Source organism: Protopterus annectens, chromosome 9.part0 (assembly GCF_019279795.1).
Source record: "Protopterus annectens isolate FY-2018-M chromosome 9.part0, PAN1.0, whole genome shotgun sequence".
In the NCBI taxonomy this organism is placed as follows: domain Eukaryota; kingdom Metazoa; phylum Chordata; order Ceratodontiformes; family Protopteridae; genus Protopterus; species Protopterus annectens.
This window is the reverse complement of record NC_056743.1, coordinates 1,719,128,427-1,719,149,309: the sequence shown is the minus strand read 5'-3', so window position 1 is coordinate 1,719,149,309 and position 20,883 is coordinate 1,719,128,427. Positions and strand designations below refer to the sequence as shown.

General features: G+C 40.4%; 1 protein-coding gene across 1 annotated transcript in view; it reads left to right on the top strand.

The window, feature by feature from the left end:
* LOC122812231 (serine/threonine-protein kinase N1-like) overlaps positions 1–20,883 on the top strand; it is a 2,446,550-nt gene that overhangs the window by 1,827,208 nt on the left and 598,459 nt on the right. Inside the window, exon 14 of the mRNA XM_044084586.1 lies at positions 14,633–14,708. Coding sequence (XP_043940521.1) covers positions 14,633–14,708 — 76 coding nt within the window. The remainder of the gene's footprint in view (positions 1–14,632; positions 14,709–20,883) is intronic.

Below are 20,883 nucleotides of genomic sequence, written 5' to 3'. Positions count from 1 at the left end.
ACTGCGGGACCGCCTGACGGCAGGATAACCCAAGTGTGATGACTGCAGCAGGGTATACACTCTAACATCTACATTTATGGTAGGTACAAAACTGTACTGTTAAACTTCTTGTAAAACTCTGTGGTATAGCCATCTGTACCCGGTGCTTTGCCTGATTTTAGGTTCTTAATGGCCTCAGTTATTTCCTGTTGTTTAAAGGGGACTGACAAGAGTTCTTTTTTTTTTTTTGATTGTAGGAAACTAAAGATTACCTAAGAATTCTTCAGTAACCATAATAGGAGTCTGATTATGCTTTGTGCCATAGATTTCAGTGTAAATTTGTTTAAATATCTCTACTATTTGTTGATCAGTTCTGAATATTTTGTCTTGGTAATGTATCGAGGCATTCCTTTAAGTTTCCTGTTTGAAGTTTTATTCTCACAAGGCTTCTGGATGTTACTTGCAACCACTCTGAGTATCTGGCAATGAATTTTTGTTCTTGAAGGGTGTAATTCTGTTGGTGTAGATCAAACAGTTCTTTTTGTGCTTTACTTAGTTTTTTCTCAACCTTAGGGCAGTGCATTAAGAATGATCATGGAAGTTATCAACAAAGACATAGGAGACTTTGCCAAAGGAAAGTCATGATCACTGAATCTAGTGGACGTCTTTGAAAATGTCATAAAGGCAGTGGATGAGGAGAAATTGGTGTATACTACCTACCTTGATCTGGCTAAGGCATTGGATACAGTACCCCACTCAGGCATTGTCAACAGACTTACAGAACTAGGTATAAACCCCATTTATACCATGCTGGATAGCTAGCTTGGCTCACTGATAAGACCCATGAGGTTAGTCATCGGTGAGACCACCTCCACAAAGAGGCTGGTCACCAGTGGAGTCCCCTAGGTCTCTGTACTAGATCCACTCTTCTTTGGCTTCTACTTCTCAGATGTTAAAGCCATTGTCGAAGGCTTCTGGCTAACCATGTTTGCAAATGATTGCAAACTGGGAACAGTCATTGATTTCACCCAAGATAGCACCCTTCAGGAAGATCTAATGCAAACAAATGATTGGTGCCAAAGCCATGGCTTAACACTGAATGCCAAGAAGTGCATTATAGTGCTTTTTGGGAAGTCTACAACCCTGAGTAACTATGTCATCAATTAAATACCTTTAACAGTTGATTCACTAATCAGGGATCTGTGAATTCTTGTAGATAGTAACCTAGCCTTCGACCAATATGTGTCCAAGGTAGTAAGAAAATCTTTCTTTGTCGCTCAACTTATAAGCAAGGGCATGGCATCTAGGTCCAGAAAGGTCATCATACCACTGTACTCGGTCCTCCTCAAACCCATCATAGAGTATTATGCCCCTTTCAGTATGTGCATGACTAGACATATGCATCAGTTGGAATATCCACAAATGTTCCTTAAAGAAAGACTACAGGAAGTAAACACAATGTCCTGTGCCAATCACCTCAAAGTCCTGTCTCTTTACTTGGTATCGTACAGACTTCTGAGAGATGAACTTTGCCTGGCATGTGTACAGTGCATCCCTGGACCAAGTTTTGCTGAACCTCTTGCACATCTGTAAAACAAGCAGCATCAGAACTACTAGATTAAAATACCTAAATTGTGCTTGCAACATAAATAGGACATGTTGGAGAGAAATATGTTCTTCGTGTTTCACTGTTACAGTCATCACATTAGGGTTATCTGCTTGCAGCAGCCCTCAGTTGGCCTGATTATCAAAGTCTTGTGTCCTCTGTCAGATGCTGTCTCGTTTTCCATGACGTCAGGTAGTCAGGGGTATAAAGCATGCCACCGACGCCATTACATCGGTCTTTCTTGCTGTGCGGTGCATGAAGCAGATGCAGTTAGCAAGCGCCGGTCAGCCGACTTCTGAAATTTTCGTTTTCGAGTTTCAGAACCGAAGTCTTCAACTAAGCTAAGTACCCCATTGGGGAACCTTTTTCTTGGTCTAAACCAATGTCAATAAAAGTTAACAATTGTATTTCTTGTGGAAAGCAAATACCTCATAAAGATTTTAATTCGTACTGCATTCCTTGCTTAGGCCCAGACCACGTTGTACCTCGCTGTCGGTTTTGTGCCTTATTCAAACCTCGAAATATTCGTCTGTTTATTTACGCTTCTAAATATTTTGGTACTTGGTTCAATTATCCAGAAATATTTTCGGTAAGCCATCCGACTACCGACATTCCAAAAAAAACACAAAGATAAAGACAGAGACAAACCGCATAGGTCCAAAGCTGCTAATGACGCTTCTCCTAAGTTAGTCGCCAGTTCGCCACCACTCAGTGAGGCGCTTTCGCAGCCCCTGATACCTGCTACTTCAGATTCACAGGCCTTTACTGAGACCCATTCTGAGTCTTCCGCGAGATGCTTCTTCGACTGTGGAACCTGCGGATGTCCCTACCTTTATTTATTTTTTTATTTTACATTTGTTGACCAGGCTAGTCCAACTGGATGTATGTCCATTTTCACTGGAGGCCCGGGGAGAAAAGCTCCACAAGTTTCACAAAAAAAAAATACATAAAAGACAATGATATTTACAAAGACATTGGAACTATTAATTAGAAAGTCGCACAACAAATGTCAAAAAATGAAATATAGTGAATATTCATTGGAAGCAGTACATGAACACTCTCATACTGTAAAATTACACATGAGGTCCAAAGAGTAGACTGGTTGTAGTTGATAAAGACAAACAATATATACATAGGCGTATGCCATAAATAAGATAATGAGATAAGAAGCATGGATTATGGGAAGGTTTCATTGTTTAATCTGAGTTAACACAGGGGCATAGCCAGTGTGATTTAAGGTAAGGTTTAAGTTTACTTTTAAATAGGTTAGCTGAGGATAGTGAAGTTAGGTGATTGGGGAGACTGTTCCAGGTTTTACCCACTGTATTAGAGAACAGTGTGTCCCCTGCTGAGTTATTTGATTTAGATATTTGTACTAGTAGTTTGTTAGATGAGCGCAGGGTTTTAAGATTAATATAGTGGGTGACTAGGGAAGTGAGTATAGGTGTATTTTCTGGTTGATACAGGATCTTATGGGCTACTATTACTTGATTGAATAGTATTAGATTTGGCAATTCTAGCCAGCCTAGTTGATTCAGATTGTTACAGTGATGGGTTCTATAGGAGGACCCTGCAGCAAATCTGGCAATGTTGTTGTAAGAGGCAGACAGTTTGTTCAGAGCACTTTTACATAATTTGGTATAGATAGGAGAGGCATAAAGCAGAGTAGAGATAAGGTGGGTGCGGGCAATGGTGAGTGGAGTTAGAAAGGGTTTGATCCTGTAGAGGGAACCTAATTTCTTATTAACTGTTTTTATAGTGTTATTGATGTGAGGCTCATAAGAGAGGTTATTATCAATTAGAACCCCGAGTAGTTTAGTGGTAGGATCAGGAGATATTTCAGATAGTTCCATTACTAGAGGTTACAGTAAAGTTAAGTGGGGAGGTTTTACGGGTGGGGGTGAATAATATAATTTTTGTTTTTTTGGGTTTAAGGTAAGACATCTATGCAGGAGCCAATTTTTAACTGTGCTAAAGGTCTTTTGGGTCAGAGACTGAAGTTCTGATGGGGAAGTGGCAGAGCATATAAGTGTGGAGTCATCTGTGTATTGGATGCAGGTGGCTTGTGGGATTGCAGAATGGAGGTCATTTGTAAAGATTGGGAAGAGTAAAGGTCTCAATATGGATCCTTGTGGGACCCCTAGGGTAACTGGAAGGTAGGAAGATACGGTGGTTGCCCACAGTACAGCCTGTTTTCTATTATGTACTTAGGATTTGAACCACTGAATAGCAGGATCATCCAATGACAGTTTTTTGAGTGTGTTTATGAGGAGGTGGTGGTTGACCATGTTGAAGGCTTTAGACAAATCAGTAAAGAGGGCTGAGGATAGAGTGTCATTATTTCGATTTCTATTAATATGGTCAGAAAAGGATAAGAGAGCATTGTTGGTGCTATGAAATGGTCTAGAACCATGTTGACAATTAGCTAGTAGATTTTTTTCAAGTAGGTTGGTTAAAAGTTGCATGTGAATACATTTCCCCATTACCTTTGCCACAGGGGATAATATGGCTATGGGCCTGTAGTTGGAAAAGTCCTTGGAAGTACCACCTTTATGCAGGGGTATAATGTGGGAGACATTCCAGATGGATGGGATGGATCTTTCAGAGATACTTCTATTAATGAGGATGGATATGGGGTAAGCTATTACTTTAGCTGATTTTTGCAGGTATTCTGCAGGTAGTCGATCTGCGGAGAGTGTGGTGGGTTTAAGTTTCTGGATAAGTTTACAGACAAGGGATGTGGGAACTGGTTGAAAATGAAATAGAAGGGAGTTATTGGTGGTGGCAGTGGTGGAGCATGTGATGTTAGGAGATAGCTGGTTGGCCAGGGATTGAACGATTTCTGTAAAGAAAGTGTTAAATGAGTTGGCTATTTGGGTAGGATTATTGTGATTAGAGCCAGAGGGAGTAGGAGTGCATGAGTGTCCTGGGTGTAGGAGGTTATTTATGCCTCGCCAGAATTTTTGTGGATTATATTGATGGGTTTGTTGAAGATGGCAGTAGTAGTTCCTTTTATCAGACACTATGGCTTTTTTGTTTAATTTCTTAGCTCTGAACTGTAGGTGATCTGAAGGGCTTTTTGTTGCCCGCCAGTTGGCCCATAGTTTATTTCTTTGGAGGATTTATTTGTTTGGTAGTTTTGGTGAGCCATGGGTCTGGTTTAGTTCTAGTACTAATTTTATATATAGCGGCATGGCAATCTAGAATGGCTAAGAATTTCGTATTAAAGTATTTGACTGCATCGTCTAATGGGAGATGTTTCAGGGGTGTCCAGTCACAGGCTGAAAGTACAGTTTGGAAGCTATTCAGGTTAAAGTTTTTGTTGGTCCTTACAGTCCTATAATTTGAGTTTGGAGATTCAGTCTTATATCTGATTAAGTAGGTAAGTGAGTAGTCACTTATATCTTCTGGGAGGGTGCCTGTTTTATAAGTTTGCTTGTGAGTATTCGTGAGAATCCAGTCTAGGGTGCTTTTTTTTGTTGTTCATCTTATTGGGGAAGTTATGGTTTGGGTAAAGCCATATAGGTTAATATGAGTAGAAGACTGCTCAGATGTGCGGGAAATCCAGTTTATATTAAAGTCACCAAGTATTATGGTTTCTTGTGGTTAGTTGGTTGATAGTCAGCTAAGGATAGCTTCTAATGTGTTAGTATTATTGCCTGGGGGAAGGTAGATACAAATTATATATATGGATTTACATTTGTTGAGCTGAAACTTAGATATATGAATCTCTGCATTACTGGAAAGAGGTAGTTTGGGGTCTAGTGAGGTAACTTGTAGTCCATTTTTATAAAGTATAGCTACACCTCCACCCTTCTTAGCATTGCAGTCAAGTCTCAAGATGTTATAGCCAGGGATAATAACTACAGTATCTTATATTGATGGGTTAAGCCAAGTTTCAGTAAGGCAGAGGATATCAAAAGAATGTACATCTATAAGGGCATGCAGGAGAGCAACTTTATTATTGATGCTTCGAATATTTAGATGTGCTATCAGAAGGGAGTTGGGGGGCCTGGTAAGTAGTTGTGTGTTAGTAGACGTTGTTGTATCAGGCTTTGTAGCTGTACTTGAAGTAGGACCAGGGTTTGGGTGTATGTCACCATCTAAGAGGACATGGATCTGAACTCTTAGGGTGAGTTGTAAAAGTTTAGAAATTAGGTTTTGGGATTTTCTAGCTTTTGAGCTATAGTAAGAAATGTGAGTGAGTCTATGAAACGTGGCTGAAAAATACTTTGCTGGGAAGAATGAGTTGTTGAGACTAAGGGGAAGGTTAAGTGTAGGTTTAGAGGTTTGCCTAATGGGGTAGTGAAATCCTGGATATGTGTGGTGTTCATAGTGAGTAAGTAGATAGGGTATAGTTAGCAGTGATAGTAAAAATAAGGGATTGCGGCATGTTTGGCACATTAGTGGAGGCATTGTAGGAACAATATGAATGAGGTAGATATGCAGTGATATTTGCAGATAAGATAGAAGGGTGAGGATTGGTGGAGATGAGTACTAGTACTTTAAGGGGGGGGAGTTTGTGTTTGTTGATAGTGTAGTGGGTATGGCAAGTGGTGTATATGCTTAGGATCACTGGGGGTGGGTGGAATTTGGGGGCAGGGTAGGGGAGCGGAGTGAACCCGCAGGGCGAACAGAGCGGGAAGAGCAAAAGAAGAGGAGAACCCTGGGAGAACAATCAGAGAAGCTGATTGCTAAGGTAAGTATAGGTGGTGAGAGGTAGGTAACAGATAGCCTGAATAGTAGTTAGATTATGCAAAGTGGTTAAGCAGTGAAGAATGTAAAAGGTAGGAGGGTAGAGAGGGACTATACACTGAAACAAGATATGGGAATCGGGATGCCTATAAGATGAGTTTGGAGACAATAGGTAAGGTCTAGGGAAATATTGCCACCTAGTGGACAAAGGTGAAATAGCAATAGTAGTATCTGTTGGGAGAGAGAAAGGAAGGTAGCAGAAGTCAGAGTTTGAGTATGGTAGGATAGGAGTTAAAAACAGAGGTTAAAAGAGAGGAAGGGAGACTAGGTCTAGGAACAGATAGAATTTGGTTGCTGGCTGTCTTGGCTAGTGAGAGTAAATGTACAGCTTACAGTAGTACACACTATTATGTCTACAGACAGTGTTTTTTAAAGTACATACTTTCTCTCGTTTAATGTATTCCCTTGAGGGACTGTTGCACAGGGAAGGACGAGTTCTGTTCTTTTAGTTTGGGAAGACCGCAGTATAATGTAGAAAAAGATGCTATTCAGCAGGCAGGGCAGGTCCTCAATTATTACTGAACAATCAGGTTGGGCAGTTTCTCTCGTTTAATACATTCCCTTGAGGGGACTGTTGCACAGAGAAGGATGAGTTCTGTTCTTTTAGTTTGGGAAGACCGCAGTATAATGTAGAAAAAGATGCTATTCAGCAGGCAGGGCAGGTCTTCAATTATTACTGAACAATCAGGTTGGGCAGTTTCTCTCGTTTAATATTTTCCCTTGAGGGGACTGTTGCACAGGGAAGGATGTGTTCTGTTCTTTTAGTTTGAGAAGACCGCAGTATAATGGAGAAAAAGATGCTATTCAGTAGACAGGGCAGGTCCTCAGGTATTACTGAACAATCAGGTTGGGCAGCTGTAATGTCCAAGTGTGTAGACCCCTCAAGTCCAAACTTGATGCATGCCGCATATTCATCTTATTTAAACCCACCAATGCACAGCCGACCTACTGTCAACTGTGAAAATGTTTGCAATTTTCCTGTTATTAAGTATGATTTCTTTTCATACTTTTTGTAACTTTAATTATTTGTAACTATTGTTAAACTTGTTAATTTTTAGTTATTTTTGTTACTATTTGGAGCTTTTATCCCCGGGCCTCTGGTGAAAATGGGCCTCTGGCCAACCGGACATTCCAGGTAAATAAATGTAAAATAAATAAATTCACCACTACCCCTAAGGCAATTCAATGTACCCAACACTTTAGTCATAGGTGACTCTATAGTCAGGCACACTGATGTCCCACTCACCAGGCTGAACAAGGAGAAAATTACAGTCGGCTGCCTGTCTGGTGCCAGGATCCGCCACATAATGCATGCACTCAAGTCACTCCACAACAAGTACAAATATGACTCTGTCATTGTCCATGCTGGAGTGACTGACTTGAGACGTACCTCCCTGGACTACATGAAAAGAGACATGGAAGAGCTCTTGGATCATGTAGCCCAGGCAGGTATGACCCTAGCCCTGAGTAGCATCTTTCCTTCGTCCAGATTGATACCACAGTATAAGGAGAAAATGATTGACTTCAACAATTGGCTAAGCTTCTGGTGTCATTCAAAGGAGATCCAGTATCTTTCTGCCTGGGAAGACATGATCGACAAACCACGATGCTTTGCCAGAGATGGTCTGCACCTGTCACCCCTGGGAATCAGGTTACTAGCTAAAGCTCTTGTCACCCCTATAGTGCCTTTTTTAGGCAAGGTTCAAAGGATAAAACCACCACCGTAACAGCTACAAGTATGCAAAATCTGAAGTTAATGCTACTCAATGCTAGAAGTCTAAACCTCAAAATGCACTCACTCGAGGCACTCCTAAAAATGGAGAACATCGGTATCTGTGCAGTAACTGAGACCTTGTTCAAGGCTCCAGAGAGCACCCCTGCAATACCAGGCTACAACTCTTACCACACTTTTCGGTCACAAAATCAAGACCGAAACACTAAAGGTGGAGGAGTGTCCATATTCACCAAGGATATTCACACCTCCAGGCTAGTTGCCCAACATAATGCATCTGAAATTCTTCAGGTGCAGCTAACACTAGGTAAGACTGAAATCCAAATTGTAGCTTGCTACAGATCCCCCACCATGCCCCAAGATTCTCACTACACCTTTCTAAACATACTGGAAAATATTAAGATACAACCAAACACCCTAATACTGGGTGATTTCAACTGCCCTGCCATTAACTGGGAAAACGACTCGGGTACCAACTCCTTTTCCCAACGGTTCTTGGAATTCATAAATTCCAACTCCCTGGATCAACTAATCCATTGTCCCACCAGGGGCTCCAATATCCTAGACCTGGTCATTACCAACATGGGAGATAGATACTCCACACCACTGGTCACCTCCCCATTGGTCAGGTCTGACCATAAGCAAATCACCCTTGACATCCACATCCCACCCCCACCCCCCAGTAAGGAAACCTCCTTAAAAAACTTCTCCAAAGCCAACTTCATGCTACCGAAGTCAGAGGTGACAAACTTCATGACACCTATGCAGACGGGATCTGAAAGTTCGACTGCAGAGTCCTACACTAAGGCACTGTACGAGCACATCCACTCGTGCATGAATCGTGCCATCCCAAATAAAACCAAGATGCTCTTCTCCAAAAAAAGGAAGCCAATCTGGTGGTCCCCTGCTATAAATAAACTATACAACAGAAGGACGAAACTGTTGCAGAAAAGAGGAAAATCCCAGGATGCAAAAAACTCCCTCATCAGCCTCAGTAAGTAGCTGAGATCCCTCATAAAATCCTCAAAAGTTAGTTACAAAAATAAAATTGCCAAAGATTCCAAAGACAACCACAAGGCATTCTATAGTTATGTCAAGAATCTAAATGGCAATGCAGAGATCTGCTCTGAGCTACAACAGAATGGCATTAAATATACTGATCCCAAGGATATTGCCAATATCCTGTCAGATCGATTTAGTGCCAACTTCACCCCCCCTCACCCCCTAAAGGGCCCATCTCAATACCAAAAGATTGCCAAATTCTGGTAATCATGGCCACACAGGTATAAAACGCACTCTCCAAAGCTATAAGAATACAGCATCCATGGGACCAGAAGACATCCCAGGCTGTGTACTACATGAACTACAAAATGAACTGGCACCTCACCTAAGTGTCATGTTTAATCTCCTCAGGCTTCGTGCCCACTGAGCGGCGCACAGCTACAGTTATCCCACTCTACAAGGGGGGATCCACCTTGGATCCTGGGAACTACCATCCCATCAGTCTGACAAGCTTGATCTGCAAGGGCATGGAACGCATTATCATGGAACTTATAAACAAAGACATTGGCAACCTTCAAACAATGGACCCCACCCAGTTTGCGTTTGTGAAGGGCAGATCTTGTCTCCTGAATCTGATTGACTTCTTCAAATCAGTCTCCAGAGCTGTGGACGAGGGTAAGGTGGGGCCACACAGCCTATCTGGACCTCGCCAAGGCCTTTGACACCATCCCCCACTCTGGAATCATAGATAAACTTACTAAGCTGGGCATAAATCCCTACGTCACTCGATGGGTTGCTAACTCGCTTACTGACAGAACCCAGACTGTAAAAGTAGCCGACTCCAAATCCAGCTCCAGACAAGTGGAGTACCTCAGGGTTCAGTCCTGAGACCACTCTTGTTTGGCATCTACTTCTCTGAAGTACAGGCCAACACTAAGGGACTCTGGCTAACAAAGTTCGCAGATGACTGCAAACTGGGAGCCATTATTGAATCCCCAAATGATGTGGATATTTTACAAAAGGGCCTTACAGAAACAGATGCCTGGTGCCAGAGCCATGGGCTCAAGCTTAATGCCATGAAATGTATAGTTATCCCCGATGGAAAAAAACATGTACCCATGAATTACCACATAGGTGGCAGTACACTAAACATCGAAAGTGTGTTGAGAGACTTAGGGACACAGGTGGACAGTGGTCTCACTTTCGATAACCACATCACCACAACAGTCAGGAAATCCTTCTATGTGGCACACCTCATCACTAAGGGCTTTTCATCCAGAAAAAAGGAGGTCATTGTTCCACTGTACTCATCCCTCATTAGACCCATTATAGAGTATAATGTCCCGTTTGGTATGCATCTCACAAGACATCTGCAACAGCTGCAAAGGCCACAGAAATACCTCACTAAAAGAATCACAGGCCTAAAGCAGATGCTATATGCTGACCGTCTAAAAAAACTCCAGCTATACTCTTGCATATCGCCTACTCAGAGGCGATCTCTGTTTAACATACAAGGCCATGTCAAACCCTGAGCTGCTGGACATGCTCCACTTAAAGAAATCCCAATCCCTCAGAGCCATCGCTCCATGGATCTAAACCTTGTCATCACAATGAACAAAACATGCTGGAGGGATAGGTTCCTGACCCAGAGACTCCCCATACTCTGGAATAGGCTGCCCATACATGTCAAGCAGAACACTTCCTTGGCCCTCTTCAAAAGGAACCTTGATTGGATGGGAGATAGGAAATTCACCCCGGGGATCATGTCAGTCTCCCTGCTAGACAGGGGTCCAAAGAAGTAAATATTGTGGGAAGAAATATCCAGGAAATTGTTATGACTAGGCTTGTATAGGCCCTAGGGCCGATAGCCTAGTACCAACCTATGAACTCATGTACAAGCCAGATATTTGCTCCTGTCTAAAAAGCATATTACTAGCGTACAGCAACAACATACTATGCTCTAATAATAAATCTCTCCTAGTTTTAACTTACTCAAAAAACTCTTGACGGAAACTCACTTTATTCTGACTTATCTCCAAACTGTGGAACTCCACCCCGTTAGACTTAAACTTACACAAAACAACAGATGCTTTAAAAGTCTGCTAAAACAGCATCTGCAAGGCCACTTGGGTCTTCTCTTTCTCTACACCTGGATAATTTCCAGTCCTGAAGAAAATACAAGCTGCAATACCTCTGCCAAAATTATAGCTGCTCTGTAGTAAATTCCCATATGGTAATTATTACGCTTTCTTTTATATGTACTACTGTAAACATTTAACTGATTATATTTATTAACTACCTACTTCTAATTAATCATTTTTCTCCCTCATCATTCACTGTCCAAATGTCAGTTTTTGTCTCCCTTCATTTTTCTTTCTGTCTGCTACAACCTTCTACAAATGCACATGTAATGTTTTATTTTCTCCTCTTCCTGTAGTCACAAATTGTATGATGTGAGGTTAGCATTAATTATCTATTGTATCTAATTACGTATGCAAAATGTATGTCTAACCAAGATGAAAATATTATATATGATGTGGGAAATGAAAATATAATGTATATTGTTTATGTATGTAAATATTGTATTGAAGCTTTTCTTCCTGGGCCTCCACTGAAAAAGGGCATCTATCCCATTTGGATTTTGCTGGTCAACAAAGATAAATAAAATAAACAATAAATAAATGTGTCAGCTTTCTGAAACCATAGAAAGAAGTACAGACCTCTGTAAAGAGCTTGATGGCAGAAACTGGCAGAAAGAGTATAGAAAGAAAAAAAAATTGTGCTTGGAGTCAGGTAGATGACACACAATGTAAGCCATAGAAACAAGAGACAAGTGAGTCTGTCTTAAATAACAAGGAAGTGTTTTCAGACCTACCCAGCAGAGCAAACCTGATTCTACACCACGGAGAGACCATTCCATTAGAAGAGGTTAATTAAAACCTTATAGAATACAGATTGACGAAGAAAAGATGTGCAAGACGAGGTACAAATAAATGATGAAGACGAGGTGATGGAAGAGTCGAAAAGTGAATGTAACAGTCCCATAGTGTTAGCCCCAAAACACGATGAGCAACTAAGCTCTGAAATGATTTTAGGAAGTTGAACAGCATTTCAAAATTTGATTGTTATCATGTTCCTACCAAGGTAGCTGAATTGACAGGGTGGGGAAACCAAGACTCTTGAACACATTAGGTCTAACACAGGGATACTGACAAACCCCTCTTAATAGCTGAAGCCAAAGAAGATACCTTTCCAAAACCAGAGGGCATATTTAGGTATAATGTCCTTCCTTCCTTTTGTGTTGCATGGTACCCCTACAACCTTTTAGAAATCAATGGGCAGATTCCTAGAGTCTCATTTTTATTTATACCTCCTCTTGCCCATCTTTCTGTGTCAGTCTGGTATTCAGTAAGATTTGCCCCACCTTAACGTAGATGATGTAACTTTATGCTCTGGGACTCCCATTCAACTAAGGTACATGCTGTACTAGATTCTCTGATGTAAACTAGGTTAACTTTTAATGTCTCCAAGAACAAGTTAGGCATAATGGAGGTAAAATATGCAAGTTGTTAGGTTCTAGAAAGAAAAAAACTAGAAGCTCTGTGAAACTGGCCTGTTCCAGTTACTAAGTAGCAAGTGAGGGCATTCTTGGGTTTAGCCAGGTTCTATCAAAAGTTTTATCCTTTTTACATTAGTCATATGTCCTTATAGATCTGACAAATGGGAGGATGCCCCTTAAAATAAAGGGTGACAGACAGTGCTTTTGGACATTTAAAGAACTATTGTGTTCAGAGCCTGTCCTGGTGTCTCTGGATTTTAGGCAACCTTTTGTGGTTTCTACTGATACATTAGAGGTAGGTCTAGGTAGGGTATATGTTTCATAGAGAAGAACATGGCATATGTTTCCTGAATCACAAATTAAGTAAGGCAAAAACTGAGTACTCCACTATTGAGAGTAAATGCTTGGAAATCAAGTGGGAGCTCTCCACTAAAATGTTAGCTCCACAGCTGGCAGTTCACAGTGGTTACAGACCATGCCCTTCTCCCAGTGTGGTTATATTGGCAGCAAGATGGTAACACAAAGTGATGCAAGTTGCACTGTCCTTATAGCCATTCAAATTTGCAGTAAATCCTACACCAGGCTCAGTCCACCACAATGCAAATGACCTGTCTAGGGCTCACAACTCACCTGGTAGATCTTAAACTGAGGGATTCACACTGGAAGGAAGGAGTGTCTGTAGCAAAGTATGGCGGCTCTCACTGAGAACTGTATGGGACTATAATTTTTGCCTTTCAGTGTGAATGATTTGGGAAGAACCTTCATTTTATATTTGTATTTAATAAAACTACATTAATGTATAAGACTAGCGTTCTGTGCTATATTTTTATATGTAATATATGGAATACATTCATTATGACAAACAACTGTAAGTGTGAAACTCAAATCATCTACCACAAAAGCTTGAAACACAAAAACTTGAAGTCAAGCATGTTCTGTGCAGGGGGCAAGCCCACCTGCACCCTATACCCCCTGCTTCTTATGTATAGCAACACTGGGATTGCAGTACAGTGGGGAAAGTGCACAATCCCAGTCCCTGCTGTATCAGGATTGTGTATAGCAATCTACCATCTTTTTGTACTTCTAAAACAAGCTGTTAGCAGAGATTTGACATTTGTTTGTCCTTTTGTGGTAATTGGGTTTCAAAACTGATTCAGTTTGACATAATGAATGTGTCCCATACATATTTTTTTAATGTATAAATTTATATCTTTCATGTAGGTAAGTAACAGTTTTATGGGGGGGACACAGCTGCCATATCATGGGGTATGGGAGGGGGACACTAAGAAGGTTTAAAGCTGTAACAGTTGCAGAATTCACCTTTTTAGCCCAAGTCACTTTTTGGAACAGTCGCACACTTCTTGATAAGCAGTTACACCAAACAGTTTTGAAATATTGTAAGGCTTACTTGGACCCAACTATTTTAGAAATATTTGTCTGGCTGTGTGGCACAAAGGGATAGAGCTGTGACTACAACCCTGGTGACAGGGTTGAATTAGCATCACTGGCATTAGAGGAGCAAAGCAGGGAAGGGGAGAAGTGAAGTGGTATGATCCATTTACCTCTTCTTGGGGGGCAGTTGCATGTGCTTGTTGGTTCAAGTACTTGATAGTATTTCCCTGGTGGAGAGTAAGAAACCAGCACTCATGGTTCTGGAATGGACAGAGCTGCTTTGAGTGAATGTGCCTTGCAAAAGTGAGGGGAAATCCTTTGCGGTCAGCCCATTGTATTCCTCTCCTCAGTGCTTAGTCAAGTGTGTGCAGGGAATAGGGCCATAAAAATAGAAAAAAACTGAGATCATCCTTCATGGCTGTCTAAATGATGTCTCTTCTTCTTCGACCTTCATCCTGGTGATGGGAAACAAACTAGCTGATTGTCTGGTAGGGGGTTGAAGAATGACAGACAGTGGGGCCAAAAAAAAGAAAAGAACACAGAAATATTTGTAAATCATTTATGTAGTAAATTGCTAATTTACAAAGTGACACTTCTTATTTTTCAGCTTTCAGAGGGCAAAAGCTGTAAATCTCCAGGATTTCAAGTTTCTCGCAGTGCTTGGAAGGGGTCACTTTGGCAAGGTAGGCCTAGTATTAAAAACCTTCAAATTAAAAGTGTAACCAAACCTTCTTTTAATTGTTAAACATTTTAGCACTTGACAGCTTTTATTTTTGTATTCCATTTTTTATTTATTCCACAAGTAAGGGAGAGTTGCTGTTTTCAAAGCCTCCCAATGTCTGGAAAAGGGAAGTTTGGTTCTTTTTTCTGAATGTCTGAAATTATAATTTTTATTAAAAGAAAAGATGTCTAAAGTAGTTTGTATTAGCAGTAACATTTCATGTCTCCCAGATTTAATTAACTAGTCAGCACAGAAAGGAAAATAACATGTAATTTTCATTTCACTGACATTTTCTACAAGTTTTCTTTAAATGTGTCATGAATGAAGAACTTTGAAAGTGATATTCAGTAAGTAGCACTAAGTACAAACTATCTTACTTCTTAACTATTTTTTGAACTAAAAATTGCCTCCTTCACATAAAAATCCAAATTACATTTGGTGTAATAGCTTGTTACTGTCCACAGCAGAAAGATCAAAGGTTTCTTTGCTCTCCCTCTCTTATCTAGACATTCTCGTGTTATATCTGTAAATGTTAATGTTTTAGGAAGGTAAACTAACACTTTTGAGGTGTTGCTTTTTGGAAGGGTTGTTAATCTGAAATCTTGTGTGTACTGTCTTTTTTCTGTTTTTACTGTAAAAACAAAGGAATCTGTGGTCATTGTTGAAGAAGAAGAATGGAAAAGCTCACCTTAGGACACATCAGAGAAACAAGCCATTACATTTCACTCCGTTGTTATTGGCCAAGCATGTATTAACTGCATCCTATTCTGTAATTAATAAAGCATGAAGGCCCACTATTATGCAAATGTTACTCATCCTTAGTTGATAGTAAGTAGCAAACAATCTCTAGTTTGCTTAGGAGTGAGAGATGGTGTGGTAGGGATCGTAGGCATTACAAGAAGGCTATCATCAGCATCATACATCTCAACTGAGTAGAATTTCACAAAATATCCAATTTTTTTTGCCTTGTATTGTTAGTCTTTTTCTCATAAATTGCATGGTTTTCTGGCAAAACATTGAGAATTGAAGTCACTTACTAGTAGACATTAGAGCTTCAGACATGATATCCTTCTGAAAATGCATGTTAATGCAAAACCTGTTATTCTAGCAACTTTCTAAGTTTATGAAAGCAATATTTAAAATTTGACTATGATTTTGTGCCTTTGCCCCCATTGGTTTTAGCTTTGACCAGAAATATTGCACTGAGAGGTTGAGACATATGGAAATTACTGTAGTTTTAATAAAACAATGATACTAGGATAGTGTGTTAATGAAGATTTCTGTGACTAAAACAACTGTCTTGACTAATGTACTTCAGCACTATGCTGTTTTTCCCCTTCAACATGGATCCCTGGTATTTGCAGGTTATTGCAGAAAACATAACTGTCCTTCTCATCTGCATCCTGTGGCAGTGTTTCGTTGCGTTTAACACTGCTGTCTGGTTTTTAGCAAGTTCTGTTTTTATTCACCTGCAGATCCAGTGGTCAAGCAGAATACTTTGTTAATATGGAGGACTGGTGGAAAGATAGAGGAGTGGAGTTGGAACATAAGGGTAAAACGTTGGGAATCTGAATCTTAAAGGGGCAAAGATGAAGAATCCCAAGTTGTCAAAGATAGTTAAGGAGGCTAGGAACAAACTGAGAGAATAAACAAGCTATGAGAATTGGACTGAGAGCGGTATTCAGGGCTATGGGTGAATGTGTGAAGAACAAGCAAAAAAAGCAGAGAGAGAAGGGCAGTGTGGCTGCATAGAAAAGCTCACTCAGACTGCTACAACTTGCTGTGAGGGAAAGGCTAGTCTGTTTTTGCTGTCTTGTATTTTTTGTTGCTTTGTTGCCTTCTGTTTTGTATATTGATTCATTTTCTTTACACTGTATTTTACTTGTATTCTGCTTTTAATTGCATATTTAAACTAGGAAAGATACCGCAGCTGTCTCTGTTGTGAGTAACACAGAAATTAGAACAGGTCAGAAGTTTAATTACCTATAAACGGAGGGTGGAGCTAGGAACTAAACCTTATGTTTAAAGGGTAAAATAAAACATTCCAAGGTTTTACTAGAAAAGCTCACCCAGAGAGGAAGGTTAGCCTGTTTTTGCTTTCTTGCATGTTGTGTTGTTTTATTGCCTTGTTCTATTTTGTATATTATGTTTCATTTTCTTTACACTGTGTTTTACTTGTATTTTGCTTTTAATTGCATATTTAAACTAGGAAAGAAACCACCGCTGTCTGTCTTGTGTCACACAGAAATTAACTTTTTACCCCATCCATGGTATTGTCTTTAAACTCAACTGTCTTTCTAGTTGCCTGCACCTTATGTTAATTTGGCCACATATCTCCTGCCCTCTCCTCTTTCATTGACTATTGTGAGTAAACGCAAATTTATCATTTTATGGAATTACTCCCCTGTAACTCTTTAAATTTATTGGACATCCCATTGTATTCCATAAAATCAGAATACAAAGTGCCCACCCCTTCCAATCTATGTTACTCTTTTAAAATGAGTGGCTATTCACTTAAAAAGCTAAAGCTTAAATTACCCCTTGTTTCATATCTAACCGCTAGTGTACACCTCAGCTCTTAGGATATTATCCCATTTTCCATCTTATCTTTAAAATCTGAAACATCTACTCCAAGACCATCAATTACTAGAGAGCCTGCATTCTGCCTCTCAGTAGTCATCCTGTGATTAGTGCTTCTGTTTTGATTCTAGTGAGAGAAGGAGCATAGGAACATTATTTCCTGGGGACAGCTGATCACTGAAAACCCCAATAACTGCTTCACAGGTGCCAGTTTAGAATTTGTGCTTATATTTTGCTCCTGGTTTGAGAAGGAGCAGAGTGCATAGATTCCTGACTCTTTCTGGTTGGGAAGTAAGTGTCTTTGCTGATTGGTCGGGTTGCTGTTCAAGGCATCTACCAGGAAAAGTCTACAACAAGCCTACAGACCCTTGCATAATTTAGGATAAAACTGTGCATCACCAAATAGGCTGTGACCTGTTTGCCATCTTGGGACTGGTGCTAATCTTTGCTTTTTGTGAAAGAAGAAGCAAAACAGCATTCTATCCCAACAGAGTGAAGCTGTGGTGAGACCTAGACTAGTAGTGGTCAGGCAGTAGCTATTCAGGTGACTCCCCTCTTTTCATCATTCTTGACAAACCTAATTCTTACTTATCAATAAGTACTGCTTGATTTGCTTCTAATGTCAGAATATCTGCCTAAATACTTTATCCGTAAATCATCAGGCTCTACTTATTTGTTTTTCCTCAAGTGTTTGGCAGTGCTTTGAATAGCCATAGACACCCTGAGTTGACAGACACCCTGAATTGACATTTTTCTTGTAAAAAGCACCATTGAAATTTCAAACCACCAGTAAGCCAGAAAACCATGCAAGAAGGCAGGAAATGGGAATACTCCAGTGGTGTATGAAAAATGTAAAATCCAATGTTCTAAGTCCGTTTATCCATGGAAATGCACTTTATTTAATCAAAACACATAGAAAAGTAGCACTTTTGTTTCTACCATAAGAAACTTCTTCAGACAGTTTAAAAGGCAGTTTAAAACAATGCAGTCCATGTTTAAATAGCTTCAGTTAGTGATGACTTCATACAAAAAGCACACCCCTCATGATTTCAGCCAGTGAGAACACATCTGTGTATCTGTGCATGCATATTTATGAACATTTATAAATATTAATAAATATCCATGAAGATTTATAAAACCTTTAAAAACCATAAATTTAGCATTCAGCACATCTGTCTGATTAAGTTTCTTATGGTAGAAACAAAAGCACTAAATGTATATGTGTTCTGATTAAATAAAGTGTGTTTTCCACGGATAAATGGACTTAGAACATTGGATTTTACATTTTTTATACACCACTGGAGTATTCACACTATTGAAATTTCCCCAATACCTAGTTTGCACACAGGATAACTAGTTTGCAGTGGCAAGCACTGTCCTCAGAGTAGAAAACCGGATACTCCTGACATTGTTATATTCTCACTCCAACTCTCTAATTAATAAAAAAAGGGTCTGTTGCCATGGATTTGAACTTTCCCACTATCTCCGCCACCAGCTTGGTGAATGTGGGCATCCTGAGGCAATGTAGAAATTACCTCATGTTTATTGACAACCAGTTAATCTCAAACTGATGTCACTGGAGACAAAGCTCTCACATAAAAGCACTCCTAATGTCCATCAGGTTGTCAGTAGTACACATGCTGCACCAATCACACACACAACTCTAAGCAGACACATAGACCCACATCTGCTGAGGCACTTAAATGTAACCTTCATAAACCCCAAAGACCTCTTAAATGAAGTACACATAATAAACATCCTCAGCAACCCAGAATGCACTCTTTCAAAACAACACATGTATCAATGCGTATAGCCACATGCCATGGAGCCTCTACTTCTAAGCCCATAGGGCAAGTCACCACAGAATCCAACGTTCTGGTTATTGGAGACATACTGACATCCCTGTCACCAGGTTGAGTAAGACAAGGGTCGCGGTTAGTTGCTCATCATGGGCTAGGATCTGCCACATTACACATGCATTAAGGTCATTGGACCACAAGTACCAGTATGATTCAGTCGTAGTCCACGTGGGTATAAATGACCTGAGACATACCTCCCTATAGTGTATGAAGACAGACATCATGGAGCTCTTGGAATGTGTGTCCCAGGCTGGTATGAGCCTAGCACTGAGCAGTATTTTACCTTCTCCAAGGATGACGCCATAATATGAATAAAAGATGACTGGCTTTAATAATTGTCTTAATTTCTGGTATTCTAAGGGGGTGCAGTATTTGTCAGCATGAAAGGAGACGGTTAACAAACCACTCTGCTTTGCCAGGGATGGCCTGCACATCTCTCCTCTAGGCTTTCAAAAATTTGCTAAAACATTTTCTTCCCCATAGTGCCTTTTTTAGGCAGTGCCGGACTGAAAGTACTTCTGACATAGCAATTCAAAACCAAAAAAACATATTGACAACACAACCCTAGGAGCTAACCCAGTGGTCTGGAATTTGGGGACACACACAGACAATAATCTAGTCTTTGACAATCACATGTGTATAATAGTGAGGAAATCATTGTATGTTGTGCAACTTATAAACAAAGGTGTGGCATCTAGTCCAAAGAAATAATTTTTCCACTGTTTTCAGCATTCATCAGACCTATCATTGAGTACAGTGACCCATTTGCTATATACCTAACCAGGCATATCCAACAATTGGAATGTCCATTGAGGTTCCTCAGTAAAAGAATACAGGGTGCAAGTAACATTTCCTGTGCAGACCACCTCAAGACCCTATCCCTGTATTCTGTTTCCTACAGAGTTTTGAAGGAAGATCTATGCCTGGCATACAAGGCATTGTCAGACCCCACTCTGATGGACCTCCTGCATATTAGCAAAAGAAACAGCAGAAGAATTGGCTGTTCTAAAGACTTAAACCTTGCCTGTGGTATTAATAGGATCTGCTGGAGAGAAAGGAATGTACGCAGAGACTACCCCTTTTCTGGAACAGGTTCTCCATGCATGTAAAGCAGAGTTCCTCCCTAACCCCAATTCAAATGTTACTTGGACAATTGGATGGAGAGCAGGAAATTCATCCCTGGTTTGGCACCTATGTCTCTAATGGACCCAGACATCGCATAAATAGTTTATTTCTCAGACCCATGTTTGTAAATGTTTCACCTTCCAAGCCCCTGCTTACACTTTTCCAATGTACCAGAACTTGACAAAGATTTGGGATGCATGGCTAGGCTTTAAAAGGCCCTTGTAGTTGTTAGATTAGTACGTAACCTGTGAACCTATGGGAGGCTAGCAAATATGTCAAAGCTAAGGGCCATACAAGAGACAGAGTGGAAGGGGTGGCGATGTGGAGGAGGCACAGTACAAGGAGACCAGCAAAAAAAAGTATTAAACGGTGGTAAGGGCAGCAAAGGCTAACTCTAAAAGGGAGCCAGCAGAAGGGATCAAGAAAAGGACCAAGCATGCCACTCACTTGGCATAGAGGGATAAAGCCCTAACTATAGCCTAGCTGACCTAGATTCAGTGATTAACTTGGAGACTGATTGAGTGGCAGAAGGGGTTGGGCATGTCTGTCCTGGGGTTGCACTGATTGGTGCTC